At 36.6% G+C, this 22563-nt stretch overlaps 1 protein-coding gene and 1 pseudogene across 1 annotated transcript in view; one reads left to right on the plus strand and one right to left on the minus strand.

Annotated features, from left to right (window-relative positions):
- The window catches only part of CATSPERB (cation channel sperm associated auxiliary subunit beta), a 131542-nt gene that overhangs the window by 11644 nt on the left and 97335 nt on the right, over positions 1-22563 (plus strand). Inside the window, exons 2-5 of the mRNA XM_060096021.1 lie at positions 52-140; positions 2243-2383; positions 7062-7122; positions 17005-17100. Of these exons, the coding sequence (XP_059952004.1) occupies positions 52-140; positions 2243-2383; positions 7062-7122; positions 17005-17100 (387 nt within the window). The remainder of the gene's footprint in view (positions 1-51; positions 141-2242; positions 2384-7061; positions 7123-17004; positions 17101-22563) is intronic.
- On the minus strand, positions 15041-16195 carry LOC132489125 (pyruvate dehydrogenase (acetyl-transferring) kinase isozyme 3, mitochondrial-like; annotated as a pseudogene).

Genomic DNA, 22563 nt, shown 5'->3' on the forward strand with positions numbered 1-22563 from the left:
TTCATTAGTGACCTAAAAAAAAATATATATATATATGTTTGTATTATTTAGGTGATACGGAGAAACGCTTTGCTTGTGCTAGCGAAGGGTTCCCCCAAAAGAATGAAATAATCAAGTTGTATCTTTCCTCTGATGACTTGGTAAGGTCCACTAATAGCATATGCTACAACCCCTCATATTCCTTTTAAGTGCATAGGTGAAACCAGTAACTGTACTCTTCAAATACCTTCTACTATTTTCAGACTTGGGGAGGTGAAATTTGATATAAATAATCCTTTCTATCCTTTCTATTTCATTCCACTTGGATCAAGTGAAATATTTCATTTAGCCATTGAACACCCTGGGTGGTTTGCTTTTTTTTATGGTTCTGATCTGTCCATCTGAAGTTTGACAGATGTAGCCTGTTAGCGAAAGAACGTTACCTCACAAGACCTTGGGAAAGAATCTTTCCCTTTTATAACAAGTACCACATTGCAGGTGTCATTTTGGGTAGGGGATTATTTGACTCCTTTGATTCAAATAATGACAAACTTTTAAAAAACACAACAAAATAAGATGTACTGTTAAGATAGTCATGCAGCAAATGCTAACAAAAACATAAATTAATAAAAATTGCACAGATTGTCTAAAAATCTATGATAAATATAACAAAATGAAGAACAACACCCCATGAGGACAAATACATTTATCCTAAAGTCTGTTTTGACTTACTTCCCGGTTCCTTCTTAATATGTTAAATGTATATTTAGTTTTTTATTTACAACTATTGTGAAGTGCAAGCCCTTTGAGTCACACGTGTCTTTCCTACTTGTGATTAAATATTATGGAAAAGGAATGGGCTCTAGAGGAAGAGAGACCTACAGAGCTGGGGTCAAATTTTGGTTCTGCCATATATGGTATGTGTGCCCTAGGACAGGTTACCTAACCTCTCTGATCCTCAGTTTTGTCCTTTTGAAAGGGAAGTATAATCTACTTTTTGGATAGTTGTGATGTGGTAGTTCTAGAAGAAGTATTAGTAGAAATAATAGCTAGCATTTATAAAGTATTTGTCAGGCATTTTTCAAAATGTTTTATGTTCATTATGACATTTAATCTTCTGTAAGATAAGTACTGTAGGGGAGTACTGAACCTCCCCTCTTAGGTTCAGTGGCTGGAGCCTGTAAAACAAACTGACAAAAGACAGATTAAGCAGGAGATAAAAATGAAGTTTGGGAATTCCCTGGCAGTCCAGTGTTTAGGACTCGGCACTTTCACTGCCGTCGTGACCCAGGTTGAGTCCCTGGTCTGAGAACTAAGATCCTGCAAGCCTCATGGCACAGCCAAAAAAAACCCCTAAAAAACAAAAGCAACCAACCAACAAAACAAAAAAAAGCAGAGTTTATTTACACATGCAATGCACATACCCATGTGAGAACTCAACGATGAGTAACTCAAAGGGATCCTTAGAATTGGGAGCTTATATAATATCTTAACAAAGTGCAATAAATTGTGGAGAAGTTTAAGACAAAGGAAAAGGGTTTGGGTTTATCTTCCTGCTAAGCCCCATTAGAAAATAAGTTCCATTAGGTCAGGGATTTTTGCCTGTTTGGTTCAATTCTGTTTCACCAGCACCTATAACACTGCCTGATTCATGCTAAGAGGTCAGTAAATATCTTTGGAATGAATATGTTTCCCCATTTTATAGATAGGGAAACTGAAATTCAGATAGGTAACTTGCCCAGAGTGATCTTAACGACTAGGAGAACTAAGTGAAATGAAGCTCTTCTTATCCATATTGGTTTTCAGGGAAATCCACCATTTGTGATTGCTACCTTTTCATATACCTTCTCAAAACTGGGAAATATTCAATAAAAATGCAGTAAAATGAGTTTTGCTTTACACATTTGCTGTTTTATTTAGACACAAAATAATGATTTTAATAAAATAGGAATTTCTACATGTGATAGCATGTGACTTTGAGTCTGTTTGTTAAACATAATAACTCTATGACCATTTCTATGAAAGAAAAGATTATTATAGGATGAATTGAAACCTATGATGACACTAGCATAATAGGCTGATGGGTTCTGAAAGTGTACTTTTCAAAATAGATTTTTTTTCCAAGTTAAAGACTGTAATTACTAGAGATAGCAATCTTCAGCAGCATCTACTTTTCATAGATTTCTCCTCACTTTCAAATTAATGTAAAATATGCTTCTCTCCATCAAATTGTCACTACTTGTTTTTTTTCTCTTTCCTAAAGAAAATCCAGTGTTTTTTCCAATCTGAAATTGAGCTTACGTCAAAGGAATTTCTAAGCGTGTTCACATCAGGAGGACTTGCTCCAAGCTTGGGAATCATAAATAGTACATATACGGGCATCTTTCACTTTAATTTAACTTTGGTAATTACATTTTATTTTATTCTGTGGTATGTTATTAACAAGAAGAATACTCTTCCTTTTAGCATGTGTTTTTAAAAAAAGCTAGTCCAGTAATATTACATCTGTATGTGGTTTAAACCCAATAATACATTGTTATACTTTTTACTTTAAAGTCATTTTTTAAAGAAATTAAAAGAAGAAAAGAAAAAGATTCATGTGGGTTTTTTTTTTTTTACTTTTTATTCACATATTTACTATTTCCACTGCTCCTCATTATTTCTGTAGGCATAACTTGCCATCCAGTGTCATATTTCTTCAGCATAAAGAACTTTTAGCATTTCTTACAGTGCAGGTCTGCTGGCAATTAATTCTCAGGAAGATTTTTCCCCTTGAAAATGTCTTTATTTCACCTTTTTGTGTGTGGGGGGGTAACAACTTCATTAAGATATAATTTACATACCATACAATTTGTCTATTTAAAGTGTACAATTAAATGGTTTTTAGTATATTCATAGAGTGCAACCATCACTACTATCTAATTTTAGAACACTTTCATCACTTCCAAAAGACAGCCCATACCCATTGACAATCACTCCACATTCTACCTTCTACTCCCCGGTCTTAAGCAACCACTAATCTACTTTCTGTCTCTGTAGATTTGCTTATTCTGAACATTTCATGTAAATGAAGTCATATAATATGCAGTCTTTTGTGACTGGCTTCTTTCAGTTAGAATAATGTTTTTAAGGTTCATCCATGTGATAGCATGTATCAGTACTTCATTTCTTTTTATTGCCAAATAATATCCCACTGTTTTGGTACCATATTTTGTTTATCCATTCATCAGTTGATGAACATTTGGGTTTTTTCCATTTTCTGGCTATTATGAATAATGCTGCTACGAACTTTTGTGTACAGTTTTTGTGTGGAAATTTTGATTTTTTATTTCTCTTCTGTATATAACTAGAAAATGGAATTGCTAGGTCATAGGGTAACTCTATATTTAACTTTTTGAGGAACTGCCAGACTGTTTTCCACAGTGGTTGGACTCTTTTACATACCCATCATCAGTGTATTTGGGTTCAAATTTCCACATTCTCACCAACACTTGTTATTTTCTGTTTTTTGTTTTGTTTTGTTTTGTTTTGTTATAGCCAGCCCACTGGGTGTGAAGTGATATCTCATTACATTTTGATTTGCATTTCCCTGATGATTAATGATGTTGAGCATCTTTTCGTTGCTCAACAGTGTTTATTGGCCATTTGAATATCTTCTTTGTGAAGATATCTATATAGATTATTAACTGGGTTGTCTTTTTATTGTTGAGTTGTGAAAGTTCTTTATACATTCTCAATATTGTCAAGTCCCTTATCAGACAAATGACTTGCAAATATTTTCTTCCATTCTATGGGTTGATTTTTTATTTTCATGATACTGTCTTTTGATGCACAAAAATGTTTTTGATGAAGTCTTAGGTATCTATTTTTTCTTTTGTTGCTTATTCTTTTGGTGTCATAAATAGGAAACCATTGCCTAATCCAGAGTAATGGAGATTTACCCCTATGTTTTCTTCTGAGAGGTTCATAGTTTTACCTTTTACATTTAGGTCTTTGATATATTTTGAGTTGAATTTTGTGTGTGGTGTGGGGTAGGGGGGGTCCACATTCATTATTTTGTATGTGGATATCTAGCTATCCTAGCACCATCTGTTGAAAATACTGTTACTGTTTCCCTACTAAATTGTTTTGGCACTTTTGCTGAAAATCAATCAACTCTAAATGTGAGGGTTTATTTCTGGATTCTCAAATCTATTGCTTTGATCTATACATCTACCCTTATTCCAGTACCATGTTGTTTTGTTACTGCTGCTTTGTAGTAAGTTTTGAAATTGAGAAGGATGAATCCTCCAACTTTGTTCTTCTTTTACAAGATTGTTTTTGCTAGTCTCCACATAAATTTCACTAGTTTCCATATGAATTTTAGGATAAACTTGTCAATTTTACAAAAAAGCCAGCTGCAATTCTAATAGGGATTGTGTTGCATCTGTAGATCAGTTTTGGGAGTATCACCATTTTAATAATCTTCCAATCCATGAGTATGGGTTGTCTTTCCATTTATTTACATTTTCTTGAATTTCTTTCAACAATTTTTTGTAGTTTTCAGAGTATAAGTTTTGCACTTCTTTATTTTATTTTATTTTATTTTATTTTATTTTATTTTATTTTATTTTATTTTATTTTATTTTTGTGGTACGTGGGCCTTTCACTGTTGTGGCCTCTCCCATTACGGAGCACAGGCTCCAGACGCACAGGCTCAGTGGCCATGGCTCACAGGCCTAGCCGCTCCGCGGCATGTGGGATCCTCTCACACGGGGGCACAAACCCGTGTCCCCTGCATCAGCAGGCAGACTCTCAACCATTGCGCCACCAGGGAAGCCCTGCACTTCTTTTTTTTTTTTTTTTTTTTTTGCGGTACGTGGGCCTCTCACTGTTGTGGCCTCTCCCGTTGCGGAGCACAGGCTCCGGACGCGCAGGCTCAGCGGCCATGGCTCACAGGCCCAGCCGCTCCGCTGCATGTGGGATCTTCCCGGACCGGGGCACGAACCCGTGTCCCCTGCATCGGCAGGCGGACTCTCAACCACTGTGCCACCAGGGAAGCCCCCTGCACTTCTTTTGGTAAATTTATTTCTAATATTTTATTCTTTTTGATACTGTTGTAAAGAGAATTGCTTTCTTATTCTCATTTCCAGAGTGTTCTTTGCAAGTGTATACAAAATACAATTAATTTTTGTATATTTATCTTATATTCTGAACTTGCTGAACTCATTTATAAATTCTAGTAGTTTTTTAGTGGTCACCTTAATTTTTGAATGATTATTTTGTCAGATATAGAATTGCTGGGTGACTTCATTTGCTTTCAGCATTTTAAATATGTCATTCTGCATTTTGAATATGTCACCTGATACCATTGTTTCTGAATGAGAAGTCAGCTATTAATTTTATTATTGTCCCCTGTATGTAATGTGTTATTTTTCTCTGGGTGCTTTTAAGATGTTCTCTTTGTATTTACCCTGACTGGTTCTCTTGGCTACTTGGATTGAATTTGGAAAGTCTTCAGCCATTATTTCTCCAAAGAAATGTTCTACCCCTTTCTCTGTCTCTTTGCCTGCCTGGGACTCCAATTACGCACATTTTGGAACACGTTTTATTGACCCACAGATCTCTACAGCTCCATTTATTTTTCTTTAATCATTTTCCGCCTTTTTCAAATTGAATAATTTCAATTGTTATATATCTAAGTTCACTTATTCATTCTTTCTTTTTTAAAATAAATTTATTTATTTTATTTATTTATTTTTGGCTGCATTGGGTCTTTGTTGCTGTGTGCGGGCTTTCTCTGGTTGCAGCAAGCAGGGGCTACTCTTCGTTGCGGTGCATGGGCTTCTCACTGTGGTGGCTTCTCTTGTTGCAGAGCATGGGCTCTAGGCACGCAGGCTTCAGTAGTTGTGGCATCCAGGCTCAGTAGTTGTGGCGCATGGGCTCTAGAGCACAGGCTCAGTAGCTGTGGTGAACAGGCTTAGTTGCTCCATGGCATGTGGGATCTTCCTGAACCAGGGCTTGAACCTGTGTCCCCTGCATTGGCAGGCAGATTCTTAACCACTGTGCCACTAGGGAAGCCCTAAGTTCACTTATTCTTTCTTTTGCCGTCTCCAATGTATTGAACTCATCTAGTAAATATTTTATTTCAGTTATACTTTTCAGCCTCACTATTTCCATTTGGTTTTATTGTTGTATTTTTCATTTCGGTGCTGGATTTCCTATCCATTCCCTCATTAACACATTTTCCTTAAATCTGTTTACATATTCGTAATAGCTGCCTTGAAGTCTTCATCTGTATCTGAACTCATTCTGAGTCAGTTTATGGTTTATCTTCTTTTCCCTGAATATCAGTTACATGTTCTTGTTTCTTTCCACATCTTGTCATTTTTGGGAGAAAAGTGGACATTGAAGATAATAAACTGTAACAACTCTGGATTCTGCTATTTTCTTATAAGAATTTGCTGAGGTTTTTGTTGATGGTGGTCTAAAAGGCTATTAATTGCCCTGGCACAAATTGCAAAATGTCTTACCTATGGTTTCATCAGCTGATATCTCTGCTCAGTTCTACTAACTTCCACTGCTGACTTTTTTTTTTTTCACATGGCCTTCTGAGGATCTCCCCTGCACTTGTGTTGCCCAAGGATATGGAAAGAGTTTATATTTAACTCTTAGATCATTATTTTTAAAGTTCCCTTGTGCCTGCGATTTTCCTCTTACATTCCTAAATTTTCTGTCAGCAGCAGGTTCTGTCCTCTGACACATCAAGCCAGTAATGCTTCATCTTTGTGCTGTCTGAGCTTGGCTGTATGATATTCCATTTTGTGGCTATATTCTTACATATAACTGATGAATACTTTAGTTATTTCCAATCTTGTACTATCACAAACAATGATGAAAAATATCCTTGAACACATTTCATTTCACACATATGTGAGTATAATGCAGGATAAATTCCCAAGAGTGAAATTGCTGGGTAAAGGACATATACATTGGACGTCTTTGTTTAATTTTAGTTTTTAAAATATAGGGTAGAATATGCCAAAATAAGTGTTGCTATTAACATTGTAAAACACTGTTTTCTGATGTCTTCTTTGTTCAAGGTCAGTGATCGAGTTTATTGGTTGATTGATATTCCCAGAGAAAACATTACAAAAAATACAGGTAAGAATTATCTGAATTCACTATTTTACACATGGGTCTGGATTGCCAAATTTACCAAATAAAAACCATTTATTATGTTAAAAAATTATGTTATTTCATGTTAATGTCTCCTGTGGTATTTGGGACATACATACTTACTAAAAACTAGTGATTCATCTGAAATTCAAATTTAACTGGGCTTCCTGTATTTTACCTGGCAGTTATATTTTAGATAGATGGCTCTGACATACATAGCATTTATACTATTCTTTAGTTAAAGTAAACTCATTTTCTAGAACTTGAAATTCATAGTATTGAGAAAGTCAGGTACCAATTAATTTTAATGAAATGGAATCATTAATTTTAAAATGTAATATGTAGTGTATTAGTTTACCATTGGGTCTACTATTAAATGCTATGTGGCAGCCTAGTTTATATACTACTGTAAATACCAAGAAGGAAAGAGCAGGAAAGTCAAATTCCAGAAGGAGTGAGTATTGAGCTAGTGGACCGAGCTAGTAGATCTTCAGGCATGAGATACAGACCCATAGTTTAAAAATGATAAAGGGTATATTATTCTAATATGGTAGGTGCAAGAAATAGAAGCCATCCTGACCACACTAAAGGAAAAAGACTAAATTTCTTTTTGTTGTGGAACCCAAAGACAAAAATGAAGCCAGATTATAAGAAGGAATTAGAAGTAAGAAATGGAGACCCATCAAGAACCCAGGGAATATTTTCACCCTGTTTCTCTTATCTGTATTTTCTGTACATCTATATTTATTTTTCCTTTTATGCAGACTAGTTTCCTAAAGCTGCCTCACTGCTGTCAAAGTTTTATATATATTTCCTAGGGGCCAGCCCAATTCCAGATTCCCAGGAGAGTATCTTCAATTGGCCTAGAATTGATCCTGCACCCACTTGTGTGCCAACCAAATGTAGCAGGTGATGAGGAACTGGGACAGTGAGATGGTGGGATCATACAGGCAAACCCCTCTAAGTATGGGAAAGTTAAAGGACGAACCAAATTGTGTGTCCTACAGAGTAAACGGCAGGGGGAAAGCAAGAATAAGGCAGAATGGATAGAAAAGACTCTATATAAGGAAGCATCAAAGATAAAAACTGCAAAAGAAGCCCCAGTATTATAACAGCTAACATGGATTATATCACTATTTTTATCCTTTATTTATCTCAATTTTTTCAAATTAATCTATCAGAACTTTTTGTGATTTTTGTTCAAGGAATTCATCCTGAAAATTGTACTCCTTTAAAAAAAAGGAGGGGAGTACAGTCTAATGATGGATTGTTCTAGCTGCTTGCCTAATATTGACATTAGTTTGACAATCGAGGAAGTGAAGATCACTTGTTATTTTCACTTCTTCTATTTATAAAATTTAGTTTCAGAAATTCATTGATTCTAAGATCACCCAGGCAAGAACAAAGGTGATCTGAAAACTTAAATATTTTATGGCAAGAGACCAAATGATCTCTGCCTATCTTGACACAACTTCTGGATTGAGTAAAAAGAAATATATTTGAGCTTATAATGTAATAGAAAGGAATGGTCTAATGTTAGTAATATGCTAGAAATCATGAAAGAAAATCTTCAGGGGGAAGGAGACCATATTTGCTCATTCACTTTTTACTCCTTAATCATATCTTATTTGCTGCCATGCCATGAATTTGAGTATTATGTATCTGTAAAATCTTGGGAAGGGTAGTTTACATAACATCAAGAGCAAAGGTAGCAAAATAATCATCATAGTAGTAGTAGAACTTGCCGGTAGCATTTACTGAATTCTTATATTTTCAGCACGACTCTAAACACTTTACCTAACTAAATTCATTTATTACTCCATATGTGTTAGTTAATATTGTTAGCTCCATTTTCGAATGATTTAACTGAGGCCGATGGAGCCATATGGAGATTTGGTGATAGCTAGAAAGTGGTGAAGGCAGTTTGAAGTTTGAACTGCCTAGAACTGTTGAAGGTAAAAAGAGTCCCTCCTTAATTTATACTTCACTATTTGTTCTTTTTTCATTTTAAAATAAGGTATAATTTACATTCAGTAAAATATACCCTTTTTAGTGCCTAGCTCTATAAGTTTTCACAGATGTATACAATTGTGTAATCATGAATCGAGATTTAGAACAATTCCATCATCCAATAAAATTACCCCACCAGTAGTCAACTCTCTGTCTCCTGAGCCCCAGGAACCACGGATCTGTTTTCTGTTCCTATTGTTTTGTTTATTCCAGAGCCATATAAATGGAATCATCAAATATGTAGTCTTTTGAGTCTGGCTACTTTCACTTAGTGTAATTCATTTGAGATTCACTATGTTGTAGTTTTTTCTGTTTTCTTACTCGGTAAGAAAATTACTGGGTAAGAAAATACATCCATACATCCACTGTATGGATGTACCATAGTTTATTTTGTTGCAGGACGTTTGGATTTTTTCAGTTTTTGGTAATTATGAATAAAGCTGATATAGGCATTCTCATACAGATTCTTGTGGTGAACACACATTTTTGTTGCATTTGGCTAATACCAGATAGTAGGATTACTGTGTCATATGGTAAGTGTAAGTTTAACTGTATTAGAAATTATCAAACTATTTTCCAAAGTAGCAGTATCATTTTGCATTCTCACCACCAGGTTATCTGCATCCACGCCAGCACTTAGTATATATAAGTGTGTGTGTATGTTTGTATACATGTATACATATACATTTATACATATATGTATATTTATACAATATGTATATATGTATACTTATATATAAATATATTTAAATATGTATAAATATGTATGTATTTAATTTAGCCATTCTAATAGGTGTAGAGTGATATTTAATTATGGTTTTAATTCGCATTTCCCTAATAACTAATGACAATGAACAACCTTTTTTGTGCTTATTTGCCATTTGGTGAATTATCTATTCAAATCTTTTGCAAGTTCATTGTACGTTCTGGATACAACTCCTTTATCAGATATATGATTTATAAATATTTTCTCCCAGTCTGTGGCTTGTATTTTTAATCTCTTAAGAATGTCCTTTGTAGATTAGAGTTTTTAATTTTGACGAAGTCTAATTTATCAGTTTTTTATTTTATGGATTGTACTTTTGGCATCATACCTAAGAAATCTTTGCCTAACCACAAAAAATTCTCCTATATTTACTTCTAGAAGTTTATGGTTCTAAGTTTTGTATTTAAGCCTATGACGGAATTTAAGTTAGCTTTTGTACATTATATGGACTGAGGGTAATTTGGGGGAAATATGGATATCTAATTATTCCACCACCTTTGTTGTAAAAGCTATTTTGTGTCCACTGAGTTGCTATTTCTAGGCTCTCTATCCTTTACCAATGTCACACTTGATTACTTTAGCTTTATAAATAATAAGCTTATAATGAGTAATATTAACCCTTCAACTTTGATCTTCTTTTTCTTTTGTTCTTTTAGTTCTTTTGTCTCTCCATGTAAATTTTACAATCCATTTGCTTAGTTCTACAAAAAATTCTGCTGTGATTTTTTTTATCTCAATTAAAATTGCATTGAATCTATAGATTAGTTTAGGGGGAACTGACATCTTAACAACATTGAGTCTTCCAATCCATGGACACTGTATATCTCTCCATTTATTTACATCTCCTCTGATTTATTTCATCAGGGTTTTGTCGTTTTCAGCATAGAGATCTTGCATATACTTTAAGAAATTTATATCTAAGTATTTAATGGGTTTGGTGTTACTTTAAATGGTTATTTTTAATATTTTAATTTCCAGTTGTTCATTAATAATATGTAAATATGTAATTGATTTTTGTAGATTGACCTTATATCTTGCAACTTTGTTAAATTCACTTATTAGTTCTAGTAGTCTTTTGTATATTCTTTGGTATTTTCTACATGGGTAAACATCCATCTAGAAATAGAGATAATTTTATATATTTCTTCCATTCTAATATTCATTTTATTTATTTATATATGTATTTACTTACATACTTACTTGTTTATCTTTGCCTTATTGTGCTGGTGGGATCTCCAGTACAATGTTGAATAGGAATGGTGAGAGAGGACATCTCTGCCTTGTTTCCAACTTTAGGGAGAGAATATTCAGCCTTTCCTCATTAAGTATGATGTTATCTGTAAGTATTTTGCAGATGCCCTTTATCAGGTTAAGGAAGTTCCCTTCTATTCCTAGTTTGCTGAGTTCAAGAGTTGGTGTTGAATTCTGTTAAATGCTCTTTCTGATTATAAGGATTATAAGGATTTTCTTCTTTCATCCCATGATATGAAGAATTCCATTGATTCGTTTTTGAATTCTCAACCAGCCTTGCAAATCCTAGGATAAACAACTCTTAGTTACAATGCATTATCCTTTTTGTGTATTGCTGGACTCATTTGGCTAATGGGTTCTTGGGGTTATCAGTCTGGAGTTTTATTTTTTTGTAATACCTTTATCTCGTTTCGGTATCTGGTAATGCTGTCTTTATCAAATGAGTTGCTTAGCTGCTGCTGCTGATGAACGCTGCGGGCGGTGCTCAGCTTTAAGCTGAAAACCAAGGGCGCACAGGGCTTTGGGCAGGAGTTGAGGGAGCCCAGCACAGGTGATACCAGACTTGAGTTCATACTGAGCTTAAGAAACTTTAGAATCTTCATCGCCCTGGGGAACCTTCCATGAGCCTCACAGGATCCTGCTGTTGGCTCTTGAGCCCCAGATATGGAACCCGGAAGACACGCGCTCAGACACCAAGTCTCCATTCCTCTGTTCCCTATGAGTTCAAGAGTGTTTTTGACAGGAAAGCCAAGCCAGTGACCTTATCAGAAAACCCAGGCTCGTCGTGGGTGGGAAAACATTTGCCAAGATGCACATGGTTTTCCAGCCACATCACTGTTTTCCTTTCAAAGGTATTTCCACTTTGATTTCTGAACTGAAATGCTGTCTATAAGGAGTATCAGGAGGGCTTGTGTAGGGGGCTGATAACACTGCATTCTCCATAGACAAAAAAGGACTTATCTAGATCGTTTTTATCGTATTGGAATCCGTCTTCCAACAAGCTTTTACTAGAAAGTTGTTTCTATTTCTTGATTTTCTTTTAAATAATCATCTTTTGGTCTGAATTACACAGATTTTTAAAAATCGTTTTTATCCAGGAATCTGAGCAGAAAATTTAGCTTCAGAGTTTCATGGTAGCCTCTTTATTGGACAGTGTTTATAAGTAAGGAGCAAGCTCATTGTTTCTGGGTCTGACAGCAGTTTTGGGACCAGCAAGGTGCCCTTTGTCTACATTCCTCCCTGGTGGGATCCGGCTCTGCTTGCCAGGTGGGGTCGTCTCCAGGACTTTAAGAGTGAAGTATTGCTGATTCCCACGGAAAACAGTTGGCAGATGCAGACAGGCGTGTTATGAGAAATTTTGCCTTGCCTTGAAGCCCTCTGTTAAATAAAGGAAATTTTGGGGCTATTAGCTGTACAATTGCTAGAATGAAAGTGACTTATGTGGTGATATTGGGACTGAGTTCTAAAAGCTTGGGTTTCTGGGTCTGTTTTTTAAGTGGGTGAATTCAAGGTGGAAAAACAGTGAGCCTCATTCTAGGAAATACGGCGTTTTGCACAGAAGCTTCTTTCAAAGGGAGTCCTGGTTTAACTGCCAAAATGAAACGAAGGTGGGCGCTGCCCAGAATCTCACAGGTGTTTGATTGCTTGTGGTTTTTGAAATCCTGACTGGTAGGTAAACCTGGTCAGAGGACAAAGTAAGTATGTAGGCTTTTAGATCTAAATTGCATTGAAATAAAGCTCATTTCTAAAAAGGGAAATACATAAATAAATATGAGTTGAGAAGAGTTCCCTCCTATATTATGGAAGAACTTTTGTAGAATTGGTATCATTTTTTTCACTAAATATTTGGTGGGATTCACCAGTGGAGTTTTCTTTGTGGGAAGGATTTTAACTACAAATTCAATTTCCTTAATAGATATGGGAATATTCAAGTTTTCTGTTTTTTTCTGAAGTGAGTTTCAGCAGTTTGTATCTTTCAAGGAACTTGTCCATTTCATCTAAATTGTTGAATTTGTAACTTAGGTGTTTTTGTGATATTCTTTTATTAATCTTAAAGGGTCTATAGTGATGTGCCCTATTTCATCTTATTGATATTTGCATCTTTATTTCCTTCTTGATTCATCTGGTGGAAGTTCATCAACATTATTGATCCTTTCAAAGAAGCACCTTTAGATTTCATTGATTGTGATTATTGTTTTTCTGTTCTTCATTTCATTGATTTCACTGTTTCATCCTTCTACTTCCTTTGGGATTCATTTGCTCCTTTTTTTCTAGTTTCTTATGTTGGGGACCTTTAGATCAGGGGGTGACAAACTACAGTTTGCAGACCAAATTCGGTCTGCTGCCTGTTTTTGTAAATAAGTTTTATTGGAACACAGCTGTGCTCATTTATTTATGTTTTCTATAGCTGCTGTTGGCTACCATGGCAGAGTTGAAGTGTTGAGACAGAGACCATATGGCCCACAAAACCCTAAATATTTACTATTTGACACTTTATAAGGCCAGTACTATCTTTTAATCCCTGCTTCAGATAATTGATTTGAGATCTTTCTTTTTTAATATAAATATTTTACTACTATATATTTCTCTTTAGCTCTGCTTTATCTGCATCTCATAAATTTTTATGTTTTCATTTTCTTTCAAAATATTTTCTAATTCCCCATGCCACTTTCTCTTTGACCTGTGGTTATTTAGAAATGTGTTGTAAAATGTCCATATATCTGGGGATTTTCCAGATATCTTTCTGTTACTGATTTTTCTAGATTAATTCTATTATGTTCTGAGAACATATTTTATATGATCATTTGTTAAGATGGTTTTTATGGCCTATTTGGTGAATCTTCCCTGTGCACTTGAAAAACACTTACTTTGCTGTTTTTCACTGGAGTTCTCTATAAGTGTTGATTGGGTCAGTTGGTTGATAGTGTTATTCAGCTTTTCTATATCCTCACTCATTACTCAGTTACTTAGAGAGGAGTGTTGAAATATCCAACTATAATTGTTGATTTGTTTATTTCTCCTTTTAGTTTTATTAGGTTTTTGTTTGTTTGTTTGTTTTGGCCACACTGCACGGCTTGTGGGATCTCATTTCCCCGACCAGGTATTGAACCTGGGCCACTGCAGTGAAAGCCCAGAATTCTAACCGCTAGACTGCCAGGGAAATCCCCAGTTTTTTCAGCTTTTGATTCATGTATTTGGAAGCTCTGTTAGGCGTGTGCACATTTAGGGCTGTCATACCTTTTCAGTGAGTTGATCCCTTTATCATATGTATTTTTCCTCTTTATTCTTGATATTACCTTGATCTGAAGTCTCCTTTTTCAGATACTGATATAGCCATTACACTTTTCTTTTGATTAGTGTTTGCATAAGATATATTTTTTCTTTCTTTTACCTTTTTTCCCCAAGACAACTTTTAGAACACATTAAGCAACAGAATAGAAGTACACAAGTGAAATTTAAAGTAAAATCAGTACATCAATGAGTGCGATCTAACACAAAAGTACAGATGCCTCACAATGGTGGAGGAAGGCATAAATCTAAACCAGAGATTGGAGGAGAGATGCATATAAGGGAGGAAGGACCTTGGCATACTGACTTATCAAGGTAGATTCAACTGATGTCTTTAACTTCCAAATACCTTGGGCCCTAATTGGTAGTCTGAGATAAGCATGATACTTGGTCACAAAGAGCAACAGTAGGTATCTGCTGTGTCTGGAAAGGGGAAGAAGTTCAGAATCCTGAAGAGACTGTGGACACTCAACTCTGTAATAATGAGGTGGAGGGTATGAGGCTACAAGAACCATAGGGAGACTACGCTCTTCTATGTCAGGCACTAACCACACTGCAGCAAGGTACAATGAAAAATTACTCAAGTTACTAGTTTAATGGAAGAACAGGAGTAGCTGTAGGAAGGACTCCATGGAAAATGTCCAGCTGATATAGAGAAAATAAACATTCGATCAGTGGAATAACTATGGTGCTATTTTTCAGAATAGGTACCATCACCTTAGTCACTGATCTAATGGATGTGTCTTCTTAACCCAAAGTAACAAAGGTTTTAACCGCCAGGTAGCCCTCTTTTCTGTAACTCTTGGTGCAGTTCTATTGTTGTTCTCACTGAGTTGTTAAATAGCATATGAAACAGATATGAGGTCACATAAACTACCTGAATAGGTTTGCCTGGAGCTTTGGTATTGACCTCTTCAACTTCCAGCTCTGGGTCTACCACTTGACACAGTTCACACAGTCTCTTGGCTGCTTCATATACATCTTTCACTGTATGAGCCACATTACAGGTAGGATTAATATTTCCTGTGTGTTTAGGATGAGCAGGATTAGTATCACCACCAAACAGAAGTGTGTGCCAGTTAATATGCATGTGGAAAGAGATACAGTTGGTATAAAACCAATCCAGAAAATATTGGCTATTACTGCTGATGAAACCCATACTTTCCCTTATATTCGATCACTCCATGTACCATTATAGGAACCACATTGTTGTTTCTATTTGTGATTTTTATCAAGACTTGTAGAAAGTTATACAAGACCTGTGGATTCTCAGGGCTCTTATTTTCATGTTTCAGAAGTTCAAGAAAGCTATGCCTATACCAACTTTGAATCAGTCACACTGAAGTCCAGTTGTTACCCATCAGAAGATTGACTTCTCTCATTGTATTGGCCAGTTGTGCAGGAAGCTCCTTTTTGTAGAAACATATAGGATATTTTCTCACACCATTATCTTTCCCCCAATCCAGGAATTGCTTAATAAAGAGCAGTGACAGCACGAAGCATAAATAGCACTTGATCTACTTGTTTAGCTGTTTAAGCAGCCACTAGAAGAGCCATATCCCCTCCAGGGTGGTTCATAGATCCACCTAGAGGCCTGGATGGACATGAGGGCTTGTGCAGCTGAGCTCTTCGGGTCAGGCATGTTCTTCATGAGCACACCCTGGTTTCAGCTTCGACTTATGGGTACAACTGCTGCAGCACCCAGGCTGAGTTTATCACCTTGGCTTCCCCAGGCCAACCCATTCTTTAACTTTTAACTCAGTTATGCTTTTGTATTTAAAGTGGGTTTCTGAGAATTAGCATATCTTTCAGTCTTGATTTTCACATCTAATCTGGAAATCTGTCTTTTAATTAGTATTTTTAGGCCACTTACATTTAATGCAATTTTTAGTATGGTTGTACTGAAATCTAGCATTAGGGTTTTTTCTATTCTATCTCTTCTGTTTTACTTTTCTTTTTCTTTCTTCATCGATATTAATTATTTTTTATGATTCTGTTTTGTCTCAACTATTGGTTCATTATTCTTTAAAGAAATTTTTTGGTGTTTGCCCTAGGGTTTATACTATTTATTTTATTTTATTTTATTTTATTTATTTTTGGCCATGCCACGCAGTTTGTGGGATCTTAGTTCCCTGACCAGGGATTGAACCTGTGCCCTGGGCAGTGAAAGCGCAGAGTCCTAACCACTGGACCACCAGGGAATTCCTGATATACTAAATATTTTAATTAATCATGGTCTACTTTCAAAAAATATTATACCACTTCACCTGAAGTGTCACAATTTGCTTCTTACCAAGCTACAAGAGCTCTAGAGAAAAATTATGATCTAAAATACTATTGTCTGGGTTCATTGCTATGTTGGTAAGATCACTTCATAATTCTTTTTTCCTTATATTATCATCAAAATGTTTGCTGGGAAAACATATATAAATGCAATCAAAATGATTAGGAAATAAAAGGTAATTGTGGTTGGTAATGTTCATATAGTCTTAAATTTCATCAACATGACATAGAAAAAAATAGCTGATTGTTTGCCTTTTGTTTTCAAACAGATATTGCAGCTGTAGAAGAATGGTTAGTAAGGATCACTTTGCAACATGGATTAAATATTTATACTACTGAAGGAACACTATTGGATAGTGTTCGAGGTAAATGCCAGTAGATAAAAGTGAAGTGAAAATTTGTAATATTCTTTCAAGAAACCTTGTAAGCTATGATATGCCAGACTCTGTGCTAAGTGCTAGAGATAGATAAATAAGTGATGATCATGACTCTTGAAGGGCTTACAATCTGATGAGGCAAAGAATTAAATACACATGGGTAATTGTTAATAGAGCTCTGTAAAGAGTGCTATAGAAATAAGGAAATACATGTTTTCTATAGCCATATTGGGGGGTCATCATAAACAATGGCTTTATAGAGTTAGTTTTTGCATCTTCTATAAAGATGTTATAGAAGATATTGTTTATTGCATCACAGTCTACTTTATGAGGACCATCAAGCAAAAAGTTTTGCTCAGTCTTAGTAAGAACATTTGTATTTCTTCATTAAAAAATTGGTTGTTTTAAGGTTATGGGCACTGAGGAATATAACTGACTTGGCTTTTCTTTTTCAATTGTCTGATCTGTAGCCCAATTTTGGGGTCAGCCATAGTATATAGAAAAAAACCTCCATCGTGGAGGTTGTATTTATTCTCATTTTCCTCAACTTCCCTTATTACTTTTATTCTTTTGCACCCACTTTGATATGGTGCTATCTAGAAGCCAGAGTAAAAATAAATATTTCATCTTATGGAAAGAAACACCTGGGTAGCTTTAAGAAAATAATGATGATCCAGGGCCAAAATGGTGAAGTAGGACGACCTGAGCTCACCTCCTTCCATAGGCACACCAAAATTACAACTATTTACAGAGCAACTATCTATGAGAATGACCAGAAGACTAGCAAAAAAGATTTCCCACAGCTAAGCAAATAAAGAAGGAACCAAAATATGATGAGTGGGAGGGGTAGAGACTGTACAGTCTCTCTTGGCTGTATAGTCAAGACCAACATCCCCAGGTTGGCAACCCACAAATGAGAGGATAATCACACTTGCAGAGGTCCTCCCTAAGGAGCAAGGGGTCCAAACCTCACATTAGGTGCCCTAGACCAGGGGTCCTGCACTGGGAAGACAAGCCTCCAGAACATCTGGCTTTGATAGCTAGTGGGGCTTGTGTGTGGGAGAGCCAGAGAGCTGTGAGAAACAGAGACTCTGCTCTGAAAGGGCACACACCAAATCTCACATTCTCTGAGTCTCAGTGCAGAGGCAGTAATTTGAAAAGAGTCTGGGTCAGACTCACTTAAGAGATCATCAACTTAAAATAATCATGTATATTATGTAAATAATCATGTACGTAGGTTGTTATATATGAACCTCATGGAACCCACAAACCAAAAACCTATGATGGATAAACAAAAAAGAGAAATGAATCCAAACATAATACTAAAGATAGTCATCAGGCACAAGGGAAGAGAGCAAAAGAAGAAGAGAGGAAGAGAAAAAAGAAAAAAAACAAAACTAGAAAACAATGAACAAAATGGTAATAAGTATATACGTATCAATAATTTTGCTTTAAATGCAAATGGACTAAATGCTCCAATAAAAACATAGTGGCTGAATGGATTAAAAAAAAAAAACAGGAGAATTCACATTGTTAAAATGACCATACTGCCCAAAGCAATCTACAGATTCAATGCAATCACTGTCAAAATACTAATGGTGTGGGGGAACTTCAAGACAGAGGAGGAGTAAGATATGGAGATCACCTTCCTCCCTACAAATACATCAAAAATACATCTACATGTGGAACAACTCCTACAGAACATCTACTGAACACTGGCAGAAGACCTGAGACTTCCCAAAAGGCAATAAATTCCCCATGTACCTGAGTAGGGCAGAAAAAAAAAGGAAAAACAGAGACAAAAGAATAAGAATGACACTTGCACCTCTGGGAGGGAGCTGTGAAGGAGGAAAAGTTTCCACACACTAGGAAGCCCCTTCACTGGCAGAGACAGGGGATGGGCAGTGGGGAAGCTTCGGAGCCATGGAGGAGAGTACAGCAACAGGGGTGCAGAGGGCAAAGCAGAGAGATTCCCGCACAGAGGCTTGGTGCTGACCAGCACTCACCAGCCTGAGAGACTTGTCTGCTCACCCGCTGGGGCAGGTGGGGGCTGAGAGCTGAGGCTCGGGCTTCGGAGGTCAGATCCCAGGGAGAGGACTGGGGCTGGCTGAGTGAACACAGCTTGAAGGGGGTTAGTGTGCCACAGCTAGCTGACGGGGAGTCTGGGAAAAACTCTGGACCTGTCCAAGAGACAAGAGACCATTGTTTCAGGGTGCATGAGGAAAGGGGATTCAGAGCACCGCCTAAACGAGCTCCAGAGACGGGCACGAGCTGTGACTATCAGTGCAGACACCAGAGACGGGCATGAGATGCTAAGGCTGCTGCTGCAGCCACCAAGAAGCCTGTGTACAAGCACATGTCACTATCCATACCTCCCTTCCCAGGAGCCTGTGCAGCCCGCCACTGCCAGGGTCCCATGTTCCAGGGACAACTTCCCTGGGAGAACGCGCGGCACGCCTCAGGCTGTTACAATGTCATGCCAGCCTCTCCCACCACAGAGTCGCCCCACGTTCCATACCTCTCCCTCCCCCAAGCCTGAGTGGGCCGAGCCCCCTAATCAGCTGCTATTTTAACCCTGTCCTATCTGGGTGGGGAACAGATGCCCTCAGAAGACCTACAGGCAGAGGCGGGGCCAAATCCAAAGCTGAACCCTGGGAGCTGTGCGAACAAAGAAGACAAAAGGAAATTTCTCCCAGCAGCCACAGGAGCAGCAGATTAAATCTCCACAACTTCATATACCCTGCATCTGTGGAATACCTGAATAGACAATGAATCATCCCAAAATTGAGGCAGTGGACTTTGGGAGAAACTGTAGACTTGGGGTTTGCTTTCTTCATCTAATTTGTTTCTGGCTTTATGTTTAAATTAGTTTAGTATTTAGAGCTTATTATCATTGGTAGATTTGTGCATTGATTTGGTTGCTCTCTTCCTTTTATATGTATATATATATATTTTTTTTTTTTTTCCTTTTTCTCTTTTTCTGAGTGTGGATGTGTATGCTTCTTTGTGTGACTTTTGTCCGTATAGCTTTGCTTTTACCATTTCTCCGAGGGTTCTCTGTTTTTTTTGTTGTTGTTGTTGTTGTTGTTTGTTTGTTTTTGTATAGTTTTTAGCACTTGTTATCACTGGTGGATTAGTTTTTTGGTTTGGTTGCTCTCTTCTTTCTTTCTTTTTTTATTACTTTTTAATTTTTTAATTTTTAACAATATTTTTTATCCTAATAACTTCATTTTATTTTTCTTTCTTTCTGTCTGTCTCTTTTTTTTCTACCTTTTCTTCTGAGCCATGTGGCTGACAGGGTCTTGGTCCTCTGGCTGGGTGTCAGGCCTGAGCCTCTTAGGTGGGAGAGCCGAGTTCAGGACATTGGTACACCAGAGACCTTGCAGCCCCACAATATCAAACAGCTAAAGCTCTCCCAGAGATTTCCATCTCAATGCTAAGACCCAGCTCCACTCAATAACCAGCAAGCTACAGTGCTGGACACCCTATGGCAAACAACTAGCAACACAGGAACACAACTTCACCCATTAGCATAGAGGCTGCCTAAAATCATAATAAGTTCACAGACACCCCAAATCACATCACTGGACTTGGTCCTGCCCACCAGAAAGACCAGATCCAACCTCATCCACCAGAATACAGGCATCAGTCCCCTCCATGAGGAAGCCTATACAACCACTGAACCAACCTTACCCACCGGAGGCAGACACCAAAAACAACAGGAACTACAAACCTGCAGCCTGCGAAAAGGAGACCCCAAATACAGTAAGTTAAGCAAAATGAGAAGACAGAGAAAGACACAGAAAATGAAGGGGCAAGGTAAAAACCCACCAGGCCAAACAAATGAAGAGGAAATAGTCTACCTGAAAAAGAATTCAGAGTAATGATAGTAAAGGTGATCCAAATTCTTGGAAATAGAATGGAGAAAATACAAGACATGTTTAACAAGGACCTAGAAGAACTAAAGAGCAAACAAATGATGAACAACAGAATAAATGAAATTTAAAATTCTCTAGAAGGAATCAATAGCAGAATAACTGAGACAGAAGAATGGATAAGTGACCTGGAAGATAAAATAGTGGAAATAACTACCACAGAACAGTATAAAGAAAAAAGAATGAAATGAATTGAGGACAGTCTCAGAGACCTCTAGGACAACATTAAATGTGCCAACATTTGAATTATAGGGGTCCCAGAAGAAGAGAAAAAAAAGGGACTGAGAAAATATTTGAAGAGATTATAGTTGAGAACTTCCCTAATATGGGAAAGGAAATAGTCAATCAAGTCCAGGAGGCACAGAGAATCCCATATAGGATAAATCCAAGGAGAAACACTCCAAGACACATATTAATCAAACTATCGAAAATTAAATACAAAGAAAAAATATTAAAAGCAGCAAGGGAAAACCAACAAATAACATACAAGAGAATCCCCATAACGTTAACAGCTGATCTTTCAGCAGAAATGCTGCAAGTCAAAAGGGAGTAGCAGGACATATTTAAAGTGATGAAAGGGAAAAACCTACAACCAAGATTACTCTACCCAGCAAGATACTCCTTCAGATTAGACAGAGAAATTAAAACCTTTACAGACAAGCAAAAGCTAAGAATTCAGCATCACCAAACCAGCTTTACAACACATGCTAAAGGAATTTCTCTAGGCAGGAAACACAAGAAAAGGAAAAGACCTACAATGACAAACCCAAAACGATTAAGAAAATGGTAATAAGAATATACATATCGATAACTACCTTAAATGTAAATGGATTAAACGCTCCAACCAAAAGATATAGACTGGCTGAATGCATACAAAAACAAGATGCATATATATGCTGTCTACAAGAGACCCACTTCAGACCTAGGGACACATACAGACTGAAAGTGAGGGGATGGAAAAAGATATTCCATGCAAATGGAAATCAAAAGAAAGCTGGAGTAGCAATTCTCATATCAGACAAAATAGACTTTAAAATAAAGACTATTACAAGAGACAAAGAAGGACACTACATAATGATGAAGGGATCAATCCAAGAAAAAGATATAACAATTGTAAATATTTATGCACCCAACATAGGAGCACCTCAATACATAAGGCAAATGCTAACAGCCATAAAAGGGGAAATCAACAGTAACACAATCATAGTAGGGGACTTTAACACCCCATTTTCACCAATGGACAGATCATCCAAAATGAAAATAAATAAGGAAACACAAGCTTTAAATGATACATTAAAAAAGATGGACTTAATTGATATTTGTAGGACATTCTATCCAAAAACAATAGAATACACTTTCTTCTCAAGTGCTCATGGAACATTCTCCAGGATAGATCATATCTTGGGTCAAAAATCAAGCCTTGGTAAATTTAAGAAAATTGAAATCATATCAAGTATCTTTTCTGACCACAACACTATGAGAATAGATATCAATTACAGGAAAAAATCTGTACAAA

Source organism: Mesoplodon densirostris, chromosome 4, assembly GCF_025265405.1.
Source record: "Mesoplodon densirostris isolate mMesDen1 chromosome 4, mMesDen1 primary haplotype, whole genome shotgun sequence".
Taxonomy (NCBI): Eukaryota; Metazoa; Chordata; class Mammalia; order Artiodactyla; family Ziphiidae; genus Mesoplodon; species Mesoplodon densirostris.